The sequence below is a fragment of the Cibotium barometz genome, chromosome 32 (genome assembly GCF_041138505.1).
Source record: "Cibotium barometz isolate CiBa-2024 chromosome 32, ASM4113850v1, whole genome shotgun sequence".
NCBI lineage: Eukaryota > Viridiplantae > Streptophyta > Polypodiopsida > Cyatheales > Cibotiaceae > Cibotium > Cibotium barometz.
Genome location: NC_141077.1, coordinates 24,365,317 through 24,379,966, shown reverse-complemented (window position 1 = coordinate 24,379,966; position 14,650 = coordinate 24,365,317). Strand labels below are relative to the sequence as shown.

General features: G+C 40.1%; 1 protein-coding gene across 1 annotated transcript; it reads left to right on the top strand.

The window, feature by feature from the left end:
- The first annotated feature begins 7,262 nt into the window (after positions 1–7,262).
- LOC147619997 (mogroside I-E synthase-like) lies at positions 7,263–9,506 on the top strand. Its single transcript, XM_086772120.1, has 2 exons — positions 7,263–7,828; positions 8,324–9,506. The coding sequence occupies exons 1-2, from the start codon at positions 7,345–7,347 to the stop codon at positions 9,310–9,312; spliced, it is 1,473 nt and encodes a 490-aa protein (XP_086628246.1). The 5' UTR covers positions 7,263–7,344; the 3' UTR covers positions 9,313–9,506.
- The last annotated feature ends 5,144 nt before the right edge of the window (positions 9,507–14,650 follow it).

The following is a 14,650-nucleotide window of genomic DNA, read 5'->3' as shown; positions in this document are numbered from 1 at the left end:
TAACACACGCATACACACACACATACATATGTATGTATTTAAAGGTATGTATGTATATATGTATAAATAGATATAAATGTATGCCAACATAAACACATGCATGTGCATATATATATACATATATATATATATATATATGTATGTATGTATTGCAATATTCTCTCTCTCTCCTAGCTAGATATATATACCATATACTCTTTATATAATATTATAACACACGCACACACACACACACATACATATATATGTATTTAAAGGTATGTATGTATGTATGTATAAATAGATATAAATGTATGCCAACATAAACACGTGCATGTGCATGCACACAACGCACCACACACACACATGTACACAAACAAAAACACATGCATACACACTCGCAATGCATGTGCACACACAAATATGCACACTTGCACGCCCTTACTCAACCTCACACATATACATCCATGCATATAAACTTACATATATAGACAAGCATACACACACTGAAATACACAAATACACACTCACACACATATGCACGTGCACGTGCACATAAATAGATACAAAAATGTCCACATAAGAAAAATTACATGCCTGCACATACATATAAATTCGCATATGCACACGTTCATATATATATATATATATATATATATATATATATATGTATGTATGTATGTATGTATGTATGTATGTAAATAGTACACACACACACACACAAACATATATATATATATATATGCACATATACATAAACATGTATATAAATAAACAATATAAGAAAAGATATACACATACGCATACACACACACACACTATATATGTATGTATGTATGTATATGTATATACGTATGTATGTATGTATGTATGTTTGCATATGTGTGTACATGTGTGTATATATAAATATAAAAAAATTAATTAATTAATGCATATATATATATACATACATATACATATACATATATATATATAATACACACACACACATATATATATATAATACACACATATACATATACATATATATATATATATATATATATATATATATAATACACACATATATATGTATATAATATATATTATATACATATACATATATATATAATACACACATATATATATATACTATATACACACATACACATATATAAACAAATATATATGTATACATATATAAATGTATGTATACATAAATACATATATACATACATATACATATACATATATATATATAATACACACACATATATATATATATGTGTGTGTATTATATATATATATATATATAATACACACACATATACATATATATATATAATACACACACACATATATATATAATACACACATATACATATATATATATATACATATATATATATATAATACACACATATATATGTATATAATATATATTATATATATACACATATACATATATATATAATACACACATATATATGTATATAATATATATTATATACATATACATATATATATATAATACACATATATATATGTATACATATATAAATGTGTATATAATATATACACACATACACATATATAAACAAATATATATGTATACATAAATATATATGTATATCTATATATATATATATATATATATACATATATGTATATACATAAATACATACATATATATATATATATATATATATATACATACATACATACATATATATATGTACATGTATATACATACATATATATGTATATACAATCGACCTGGCGAAGGAGGGTCTCGCCCACTCGTTAAGCTGCAAAAGCTTAAAAAGGTAACCCTTGAAGGTTTAACATTTAAAGCTTAAAGTTTTAAAAAATATAAAAGAAATTCTTTTCTTCACCCACCCGCGCGTAGCGTAGAAAAAAGAAGAGCAGACGTTGCCCAGGGGATGGAGAGAAATAATAATAATAATTAAGCTTTGAAAAGAAATATAAAAAAAATTAAATCTTACTCTCCAATAGTCCCACACCCGTCCTCTGGACAGGGAGAAATGCAGTCGGGCAACGGCGGTGAGGTGGGCGGCCAACGCGTCACGGATGCTTAGCTGTTGTCGCACGGCAGTAGCCAGCAAACCTGCTCATGTTGTGCTGGCGTTGGCTCCCGGCTGTAGATCTAGAAATTGTGACGTATGCATGCGGCTGCCACGATGCATTCATCGCCAGCTGTGAGCGCCCCCATGGACAACAGTCGCCAATGGGCTTTGAGAACGCCAAAGGACCTGCTCACGATGGCTCGCACCTGCTCGTGCACCCAGTTAAAAAGATGCTGTGCTGGCGAGAGCGGATTCGCGTAAGGGGTGAGCAACCATGGCAGCAGCGGGTAGGCGGCATCGCCGATGATATACTCAGGCATGGGTGCCCCGTTTCAGCAGCTCGACCGAGCGGCCATGCAGAAGCTCAGTTTTCTCTTGCGATTCTCACAGCCCACACGGCTGGCTGCGTCCACCACCCCCTGCATTACGACGGTGGGCGAGCCCCCCCTCTCGAAGTAGGAAGCGTTGGTGGCTTCCACGGGAAACCGCGTACAACCCACCACTCTTGCGATTCCCATAGCATTTATCTTTCTCCGTCTGATTCTCTCACGAATGCCTCACATGCTCTTGACCAGACGTAACCAACCTTGCATGAGGCGCAATAGACGATCAGCCAAGGAGAGGCAGCGGGGAGGAGGGGCAGTGGAGGTGCGATCCAAGCTGCCGTTGAGAGGGGAGTCGATGTGCAAGAGAGAAAGAAAGAGAAGGAAAAAGGGTCGATGGGTAGTAACGGCTCTTAAACCTGCCAGCATTAATATAACCTACTCACGCCACTCCCTATTAAATCCCCCCTTTCCAGAGCCGCCATCATATCACTTTAGTTTTAAAAAAAGAAAAACTCTGACACAGAGCCTAAAAAACAAGCCACTTGGAGGGAGGGTGTTAGCCCTGTAATATATTAGTAGATGAGGAAAGTGAACTGGTGACCGTTCTGTGTGGTCGCCATAGCCCTTTCTTCGTCTGTTCAACTCACTGCATGCCCCAGTGCTCTGTACCAAACCTATTCTCGCCACTCTCTGCGCGCTTCAGTTGTGAGGGTCTCGCCACGTCGCCCCGCTGGGGCTTCCGCCAGTATGGCAGGAAGCTCCAGCTCTGCTGTGAGTCCTCTCCTCAAAGACCCAACCCCTGCTGCTTCTGTACAAGGGAATGGACCATCAGCTACAACCATAACCACCTCCTATGCTGCAGTCCTCGACTCCGGCTCTGGCAAAGAAGCTGAACATCTGCAGCCCGGGAGGAGTACCTTGATGGGAGCCGCTCTCAACCTTCAACCGCCTCTCTTCCACCCCCATAGAGGATTTGTCCCACCCCAGTTGGACCAGTACTTCAGTTCAGGTATGGTTCCTCCCTCCTTTTCTGCTGATTTCATGAGGAATCCCCTGCATGTAGGGCCTGACCACCCAAGACCCTATTACCCTCAGGAGTATAATATGTTTTCAGGTTCTGAGTCTGAGATTAGACCTTTCTTGCATGGATTCTCCTGCCCTTTGCCTAGCTCGATGGAATCCTTTCCTCATAGTACAAGAATCTTGTTATTTTGTTAGAAAGCCCTCAGATGTTCCTATGCAGGACTATGTAAGCAATTGTGCCCCTCGCAGAGCCTTTATCTCTGCTATAGCTGTAACTTTTCTTTTCTTCTAATTTAAATCAAAGTTTTTACCAAAAAAAGAAATCCTTGATTTGTAGGATTAATATGAGCCCTCTTTTATACAAATTGAGCTAAGTGTAGGTTTAGCAATTCTCAAGATAGACCAAGGATCACCTCAATGAGTTGATTTTATCCACCATAAGGATGGATTATGGAGAGGATTAGAATTGAGGAAGGTGGGTTTGGGAGAAAAAGGGTGGTTTTACTTCATCAAAAGTGGTTTTATGCATGAAGGTGGTTTTAAACCTCAACCCTTGATCGAAAGCTTGACTATAAATCTTTGCCCAAAGGTCTCTTTGCTTTTACCTCCTTTGCCCTTTGGATTTTTGAATTGCCTCCTTTGCCCTTTGGATTTTTGAATGCATCCTTGGATTTTTGAATTTTTTGAATGCATCTTGTCTTTGTCCCCAAAGCTCTTGTATCCTTGTTGGAGGCTTTTTGCAGACTCTCCTCTTCCCTTGCAAGTATTTTGAATTTGTTGAAAAGCCTTCAAATTTTCTCTAAGCCAATAACTTGTGAAAAAAAATCAATTTCTTGATTTTTCTACAATTCTCCATGACCCAAACTCAATACTTGAAGTTGTCGTGCTCTCATACCACTATTACAGGACCTTGGTACATGGAGATTTGAATATTCCATAAATTGAATGCTAAAGGAAATAAATCATAGAGACCATAGCATAACTTCAAGAGCATAAAATCAAAGAACACAAGATTGGGTGCAATCTTCCCCCCTACCTGTGTGGCTCCACTCCCACACACGGTATTTAAACCATATTATCATAAATTTAGCCATTAGAGCCATAAATAGCATAGCTGTTTCGAAAATGGGGCTTTTTACAAAATTGAACCTTAGTCCAATGCTTTTTGAAGTACCTCATCAAAAATAAACCTTGCCTAATATATGTACAATGGGCCAAACCGTACAAAATCAAATATTTAGTACACGTGCTCGGTTAGATAATCTTGTCCAATGTCCACCTTTGTTATTCTGAACTCATGATCTATCTCAAGAATAGTTCACAATGTTAAATCACAATTACTTTGGAATCAGTAACAAAAATAATACTGACAAGTGGAAATCATTCACTACCATGCTTCACACATAAACCATGCATCACACATAAACCATGCTTCACACATAATTAATCGGATTCACTCCTCATTGGATTCACTCACAATGTCCTCACACGCGTCACACCTATCACAGAGTTGATCGGATTCACTCACAATCAAACTCCCACATTGGATTCACTCAGAATGTCTTCATATGCGTCACATGTATTCATAGAGTTGATCAAACTCACACCACACATCTCACACGTGTGGTCGGATTCACTCACAAAACCAACTTGGGTCACCCTCTAAAGAATCAGATTCGCTCTTAATTCTTATACTGCACTAGGTCACCCTCTCAAGAATTAATCAGAAGAGTTGATCGGATTCATACAACCAATTTATTCTTTAATTACACTTGGGTCACCCAAGATAAATAGTTATAACAAAATTATACCTTCATTTTAAAAATCCAAAATTCTTTTTTCTCCCTACCCTTTTTCTCCCTCTTGTTTAGCCACGTGGAGAGGAGTAAGTTGTGTTAAATAAAGAGTAGATGGTTCTTATGTTTCACACGTGTCACATCTAGCTAGATTCACTCACAACCAACTTGGGTCACCCTCTAGAGAATTAGATTCGCTCTTAATTCTTATAATGCACTAGGTTACCCTCTCAAGAATTAATCAGAAGATTTGATTGGATTCACACAACCAATTTATTCTTTAATCGCACTTGGGTCACCCAAGATAAATAGTCAATATTATTATTCGTAACAAAATTATCCCTTCATTTTAAAAATCCAAAATCCTCCTTTCTCCCCTTTTTCTCCCTCTCGTTTAGCCACGTGGGTTGAGAGGAGTAAGTTGTGTTAAATAAAGAGTAGATGGTTCTTATGTTTCACATAAAAGTTGGTGTATAATCTTGATGGTTTTTTTCAATACAACATACTACCAAATGTATCTGCATATGTGCTTCAATTTCATCTACCATAGTTCCAACATTTTCCAAAAAACACACATTTTCATATCAAACCATTCATCCTTAATCTCTTATGTACATCCTTTCTAAACCACACTTTTGACATATATTATCTTTGTCCATGATGCTGACATGTTACTATGTTGCATGCATTGTTGGACACGATGATGCTTATTGGCTACACTCACTTATTGTGGGAAGCTAAGAAGGGTCCTACTATACATGTAGAATATATATTAGCATGGGAATTATCTTTCTTGTGATGTAGTGCCACATATTATATGTGTAATCTTAGCTTCTAACCTCGACCTATACCATTTTATAGCTTCTAGCTCTAGTGCAAGCTTTGTTGCTGCTTTGTGTAACATAGAGGATAGCTTGATTGGGGATTTCCTTACTCCAAAGATTATGTGAATGGCAATGAGATTTTACTTCCTGAAATCCATTTAGTAGTGTGCATGCATGCATGCTCTTAGGAAATGAAGCGAGGTTTTGATCCAAGGTGAGAGGGAAAAAAGAGAGATATAAGGTTCCTTCCTAGTAAGCAAGATTATATGGGATTTGTTATGGTGTGTTTGAATAAAGAAAGCTGCTCTTTACTAGATTTCACTGTTAATATGCCAGTCCATTTCTTTCCCAAGAAAGAGATCCTTTAAAAATCAGCAACCCGAGGGCTAAATGTACATGCTTATAACCCACATAAGTGGCCAAAAAAAAGGGGAGGAGAGATTCTCTCCATGGCCGGCTGCTCTCAAAGCGAAACTACTGACATATATGCCAAGTAATCTTGCCGGCTTGATCAGTGAGAAAGGGACTCCTGCCCATTTTGCATTGTATTTTTTTTCCCTTGAGTAGATTTTTCTATAGTAGTAACTTGAGTGCCCACCCGAAGGTGGCTTGGTCTCCCGTTTGAAGGCGGTACGATTACGACATGGACACCATCAGAGAGCTTGTGGGAATTTGAACTTGGGACTTCCCCCTTCGCAGTCAAAAACCCACACCGCTAGGTTGCACACCCATTGGCTTTTCATGTTGCATTTCATGCTTAATAACTAAGGTAATCTTGAAGATGTGGTCAAGTTACACTCACACTTTAGAAATGTGCCAAACATGGGCACAAGTAGAATTCAGCGACCAAGTTACATTTAATGCAAATGACCAAGTAAACAATGCCTATGGGAAAATGGCATAAAGTCAAGGGTACCAAGCAAAAAGGTTTACTAATAACATTGCCTATGCAGCAAATGAACCAGGGTTTGGGAAAACAATTTTAGGGAAAAGGAACTAAATCCTTTTCACCACAAAATGAGAAGGAAATTGCTATTTTTGAGATGGTATTTTCTATGTGAACTTAGAAAATATAACTAAAACTTATAAAATTTGAAAGGGTTTTATTTCCTTCTCATAAAAATTCGAGAAGGATTTTCCCGAAGTTGAACAAGTTCTAGGATAAAGCGAATCCGTCTTTTCCGAACCCTTTTTAATGAACCATGAGAATCAAAATTGACGAGCAACCAATTTTCATTTTCCATGCACTTTTTATTATTGTTTTCCATGCACGTCTTATTGTGGCCTCTCCTTTTTTTCTCAAGATCAGGTGTGATAGAAGAAAGCATTCATGGCTAGCACAACTGTGCACACCCTCCTGGTGCCATGGTCCGCACAGGGCCATATAACACCAGTGGTGCAGCTAGCAGAGGTGCTAGCCTCACAAGCAGGCTTTGTATCAACAATAGTGTACAGTGCGAGGGTTAGTGCAAGGCTACAAGGGGCCTCTTCTCCTGCCCCCAACCATCCCAACATAAAGGTGGAGGTCATAAGTGATGGCCTTAATGCAGACCCTTCGCATACCCCTTCCTGGGAGGAGATCATGGCCTCCATACCCATCATGCAGGAAAGCCTGGAGAAGCTTGTAACTGAGCTCATTCAGGGCCCCCTCCCTGTTACCTGCCTTATTTCTGGGACTTTTTGCCCTTGGACCCAAGCCATCGCTAAGAAATTCAATATCCCCAGAGTTGAGCTCTGGTCCTCCTTGGCTTCTATCTACTGTGTTGGGTTCTACTATCACCTCCTCGTCTCTGAGGGCTTTGTCCCTTGGAAAGGTAATTAAATCTCTTAATTGTTAATCTAGCGAGAGGTTTAACCAGTATTGCGTTCTTGATTACTGCACCAGGTTTATCTAGGGCTTCCATTGATGCATTCAAGCACAAACAGTTATAACTGTGCTAGGTTTTGTTAGATCTTTATCACCGTTGGGTTCCACTAAACTAGCTTTAACTGCGGATTAAGTGTTCATGGATGCTTAACATAACCAGGGCCAATTTGGGCTCTCTCACCTAGTGGTAGGGGTTACTTGGGCATGCATGGGCTTCATCTGTTGGGGCTGTGTTTTCTGCATCAGGACTTTATCAGTACATACAGTGATCTCTTGATCTGGGTTATCAAGAACCTCATCAGTCCATACAGTGCAGGGGCCATGATAATCAAACTCTTAAGTCTCTGCAGGTCCAATGGATAACTAAATCTTTAACTTGGGTTAGCCAGGGTTTAATAGGGTGTGGCATTCCTTGCTAATTTTGATCTGTTTTGTTGTCAAGGGCGGAGAGAGGACACATGGATCTCATGCATACCCGGATTACCACCCATGAGGGCATCAGACTACCCGAAAGAGTTGTTGCCAAGTGAAGCAGAAACAGATGCAGAGAAGATTGAGCGGTTATGTAAGCATGTGAAGAACACTTATGGTAATGCAGGGGACCAATATAGAATTCTTGTGAACAGCATCTATGAGCTAGAGAGCAGTGCCTTCGATGCCCTACTCACAGACCAAGTCCAAGCTTATGCCATTGGGCCCATGTTTCTTCACAATTTGAGCAATAGCGAGTTAGATCAACCATTCAAACAACCAAGAACAAGCATGTATAAGGAGGACCATACATGCTTGCAATGGCTAGACGGCAAGGCACATGCGTCTACATTGTATATTGCCTTTGGAAGTGATTCCAGAATGGCTAAAGATGATATGCAAGAGCTTGCATATGGGCTAGAGGCAAGTGGGCAAAGCTTTTTATGGGTCATAAGGCCTGGTTCTGTGTTGGGTGAGAGCTCCTTAGATGATGTTTTGCCAGAGGGCTTCCAGGAGAGGACACTGGAGAGAGGCTTGGTTGTGTCATGGGCGCCGCAAACCGCTGTGCTGGCCCACTCTTCAGTTGGGGGCTTCTTGAGTCACTGCGGGTGGAACTCTACACTAGAGACCCTTTGGCTTGGGGTTCCTATACTAGCTTGGCCACAAAGGGCTGACCAAGGGATAAACAAGAAGTTTATTGAGGAAGATTGGAAGGTGGGCCTTTCTGTGGAGAAGGATGAACAGGGAAGAGTTATGAGGGCTTCTATAGAGAAGGCTGTAAGAGCTTTAATGCAAGGAGAGCAAGGGTCTCATGCTAGAGAGAAAGTTAAGGAAGTTAAGGAGCTGATGGTTAAGACCACCCAAGAGGGAGGTTCATCAAGAAGAAACCTTGATGACTTTATACATGATATCTCTCACTTCTCTACAACACAAGACAATGAAAACTGTAGCCCTACTTAGGTCGGCTACATATGAAGTCCGCGCTACTTGGTTTTCTTATGCTAGCCTGCTTAGGTGGTTATTGAGGGGTCTCATTCTGGCTGTCCACATCAATTGTCATCTGTCCATGTATCTTACAACCTTGTGATTCCCATGGTCTTGCTATTGCTACTCTTTTGTCATTATATTGGGTTTATAAACATTCTGATTCCCATGATCTTGCTATTGCTACTCATTTTGTCATTGTAATCTCAAGCTAGTTTGTCTTTTATGTTTTGGAATGAAAGATCATTTGCCAAAATGATGATTTTTTGTCTCAAGCCAACTCATTATCTCTTTGATTTATGGTGAGGCACCAAGAGATGTAACCCCAAAATGAGAACCTCAACACAAATCCTGATACTATAGAAGCAAAATGCACATGTAAGTTCAAACAATGAACATTATCAATGGATTTGCAAGATTCTCAACAAAGTGAAAAATAGAGTTTTTTATGGTGTAATTGTAAGTGTAGTTTTGGCTTTTTTGCATGATTTGGGAGTTAGTGATGTATCCTCAGATGCTAGTTATCATGAAAAACCAGTTAATATTCTCGGCATGAAAAACTGTGAGTTGAAGTAGATGTAAGGGTTTTTATAATTGACATAACCAATAATATATGAGGAGTCAATTTTGAAGCTACAACTTTTCTTGTGATTTTGATGTGACATGAAAAACCAGATTGGTTATTCATCGGCACGAAAAACTTGAGTTGAAGTAGATGCAAGGGTTTTTTATAATTGACATAACCAATAATATATGTGGAGTCAATTTTGAAGCTACAACTTTCCTTGTGATTTTGATGTGGCATGAAAAACTAGACTAGTTTTTCATGGCATGAAAAACTAGACTAGCTTTCACGGTGCAATCAATTAGCTATTCTTTTGGTTTTTATTAGATATTATTTTGGTTCTTAGAGAATAGTGCCATGCATATAGAAAGGAAAAGATAGACTTGTGGTAGAATGAGAACCATGCATTAGACTTTAAGGGTCGCATGTTATGCTGGTAGTAAGTGTTAACAATTAGTAGTGTGTGAGTAGTCTTGCCTTTAGATTTTTATGACATGAAAATCTTCATGTTTTTAACAAAACCTGTGTGAGTTATGATCATTTTTGTATTTTTTCCATGTAGTTTCTGTTTTTGTTATGCTTTCTAAGGGAAAATGTTAGAGATAGCTTTCTCTCAGCTATCTTGATCTTCTTATCTCATTCGGATAAAACTCTAGTGCGTTCTTGCTGATTTGTCATGCATCCATGGGTTTTAATGCTTACAAATGCTTCAGTTGGTTCTTAATACCCTTCTATATTCAGAATTTTTATGTTGCCTATCATGGGTTCTAATGCATTGTTCTTGATTATGTTGTAGGTTATGTTGAATGCATTTCATAAGTTTATAGTTAGTAACAAGCAATAAAATGTTCAGTATTATTATGATGTTGAAATTTTATCGTTTTTGTAGATGCCATTGTTGTTACGTTGCTAGTACATTATTGTTGATTATGTCGTAGGTTGTATTGAATTAGAGATTTTTTTAATAAAAATGTTGTTATTTTGGAATTTTACTATTTGTTGATGTTTTTGTTGTTATGTTTGGGTTTTAATGCATTGTTGTTGATTGTGTTGAAGAAATTTAACATGTGCTACCTCTATCTTCACCTTGCTTGCTTGAAGATGCATAATTGTTTTACTACAACTTGCCATTTTTTATGTCAATTTGCTTCTCGCGACATGTTGTTGCAAAGTAACTTAGTTTGCCACAATAAAAGCAATCCTTTGAACTTGATCGTCTTTGCCAATATCATCGACCTCTCTGGTTTCCTTGCCATGAGACTGGCCGCTTTCACCTGTGTGTGTTTGTTGCTGCTGCAAATCATTGGACTACTGCTGCTGTTCATAATTTTGATTTCCAAAACGACCACCACCTTGGCTGTCTCGACCATGACATCTACCTCTACCTCTACATGAGTTTGAGTAGAAGACATGTTTTGAAGTGTTCTTGTTTTGGGAGGAAGAGTCTTTACTTAAAGACTTCTCTTCTATGATTAACATAGATACCAAATCCTGAAAGTTGGGAACATTGTCTCTTACTGCAATAGAGGTCTTGAATGGCTTGTATTCTTTGCCAAGCCCATTCAAACAGATGCTCACCAAGTCATCATCTTCCATTGAGACATTAATTGTTAGATACCTGTAACGCCGCTATACGGGCGCTACCACAGGAGGGGACGGCCTCTGGCTCGGCCTCTGGCTCACCACCCAGCCATAGAGGAAGAATGAGGATTGCCCCTCATCCCCCAGGCTATATAGTGCGTGGCCTGCCGTCCACACTAGCCTGGCCACCCATGACTCCGCATGGACGTCCTCTCCCATGACTCCGCATGGACGTCCTCTCCCACTGAACCCCGGACATGGCCATCCGGTCTGCCCCGTCGGTCATAGGCGTTACAGCCTACGTGACATTACCCCCCCTTAAGAAGAGTTTTCGTCCTCGAAAACAAACTGGGGAAACCTTTTGGAAATTGCACTACGGCGTTCCCAGGTAGCTACCTCCTCATCCCTATCTGTCCATTTTACAAGTACCTCCTGGTACATTTTATGTCGGGTTTGTCTGTCACGATACTGTAGAATCTTTTCAGGTTCATGTGGTATCTTTGGTGGCTCTATCAAGTCCACCAAAATCTCTGGAGAAACTGCGTTCTCTAACCCGTGAACTGATTTCTTCAGTTTACTGACATGGAAGACAGGATGGACTTGAGAACTCTCCGGTAACTCAAGTTTATATGCTACGTCCCCAATCTTCTTAAGGATTTTAAAAGGACCACAATATCTCGGAGAAAGTTTATTACACTTTCTCGTTTTCATGGTTTCTGACTGCGCAGGAACCTTGAGGAATACAAAGTCACCTTCTGCAAAGGTCACCTTTCTACGTCCTTTATCCGCATAAGTTTTAGCGCGATCCTGAGCGCTACGAATGCTCTCACGTGCGACTCTGAGCATATCATTCATATCTTCAAGGAAGTCCTTGACAGATTGAATTTTCTCCTTTTCTAGGCCTACAGCCATCGGAGATCTCGGCTAGAATCCATACATTAACATGAATGGTGTAAATCCAGTCGTTCTCGCTGAGTGTTTGGAGCTGTTATAGGCAAACTCCAATAAGGGCAAGTACTCTTCCCAATTAGATTGCTTCTTACTAACATAAGAACGCAACATATTCTCTAGAATTTGGTTAATTCTTTCGGTTTGACCATCAGACTCCGGATGATCTGCCGTACTCATACTCAGAGTAGTATCCAACTTTTTGAAGACTTCCCTCCAAAAATGACTGTTGAACTTTCTATCTCTATCCGACACTATATCTGCGGGCAGGCCATATAGCTTGTAGAGATGTTCAATAAAGAGTTTTGCCAACTCTGGCGTTTTAACAGTTTTCTTCGTGGCGATAAACTTTGCCATTTTAGTTAACCTGTCCACTACCACCCACACCGAGTCATTCCCTCGACTCTCTTGGGTAAACTGGTAATGAAATCCATGGAAATGCTTTCCCATTTCCCTTGAGGAATCTCTAGCGGATGGAGTAGTCCTCCAACCTTAAGACGTTCATGTTTATTGACCTGGCACTTACTGCATTTCAGCACATAAGTCTGGACGTCCTTAAACAAACTAGGCCAATAAAACTGCTTTTTACTAGTGCATAGGTCTTCTGAATCCCAGGATAACCCGCACTTGGACTATCATGACTTTCTTTAAGAATGTGGGCCCGAAAGTCACCAATAGTTGGTACACATACTCTACCCTTGTAGAGTAAGTACCCGTCGTCAATGGAGTAATTAGCATATTTCTCCCCCCGACAAAGTTTATCACTCCCCTTTGAAGCCGTGGCAGTCAAAGGTGATGAAGGGCCTACGTCAGAGCTCTCCGGCTCCAAACTATACCCAGAAGACACGGCTAGTCTCTCCGGACTAACTCTCGCTTCCCTTCCCGTTGCACCTTCGGCCAGTCTCTCCGGACTAGCAACATGTGCCAACGAGGGAGGTGGTCGCGTCTGTGAAGAAGTGCGTACGCGTACATGTTACCATATTATAGTAGTGATGTGTGTGAACACACTTAGGACCGCCGGGGCACTTTTTCCCTCACTAGGAGGTTTTTTCCCCCGTGCATTGTATATACGCCCATTATCTTCTAGGGCTTGTTATCTTTCATTTTTGGCACTCATAATACACTACTGTGTTGTGCTCAAGCTTCCTCATCTTCTTGAAGTTGTGTGTGCATTCCTGCAACCCTAATTCCAACAATTGGTATCAGAGCAGGCTTCCTCCTCCCGGGCAGCATCACCGGCACCTGCCGCTTCATCTCTTCCGATTGCGACGAGGTTTCACGAGCGTCTGCAGGTTAGTATATGCCGTGGGAGAGCTCGTAGGGCTTGTTCGTTTAAGAATTTTGATCTGAAGTCATTTCGCCCTCCGTTTTTGCATTCCAAGTACTGTGCAGGCAAAATCGTCCTACTGTGCAGATTTTCTGTCAAGATTAAAATCTGCAGGACAGGTGCCCATTCGTCTGTTTTGGGCTGTGCTACATAGCACAGGTCGATTTTATACAGGTTTACCTCTTACAGACAGCATTTACATCTAGTAGTACAGTCATTGGCCATGGCTGACAACAATGATGTATTCCGCATGTTGGCTGCTGAGGATAAGTTGGATGGCACCAACTATCCATTGTGGGCATATATGATGCGACATGTATTGATAGCAAAGGGGTTATGGAACATTGTGCAGGGTATTGATGCACGTCCTATTGTGGCTGGGAATGCTGCAAACACATCAGAAACAGGTACTGTTGATGATGGTGCAGGCACAAGTGCTGTAGCAGCTGTTCGAGAACCACCACTTTCAGCAGAGCAGATTCGTTGGGATGGTAGAGATGCGCAGGCTCATGCCTTGATTGCGCTGTCTGTCAAACGTACCATTATCCCACATATTCGCTCCTGCAGGACTTCTAAGGATGCTTGGGATGTACTTGCCACATTGTATCAGGCAAGAAATGAGGCTCGTGTTGCTTACCTCCGAAAACAGTTGGAGAGTGAGCATATGAACGAAGGTGATTCTATGGATAGCTTTTTGACAAAGATCAAGGATTTCAAAGAGCAGCTCATTTCTGCAGATGAAATCCTGTCAGACAGTTCACTTGTGCAGACTGTTTTGAATGGTCTACCAGATTCTTATCAGGGTTTTGCTTCCACTCTTCGCTTGATGATGAAAGGCAATCCCAATGCCTTATCATTTGAGGAGTTAGTTTCTGTTTTGCTGCAAGAAGACC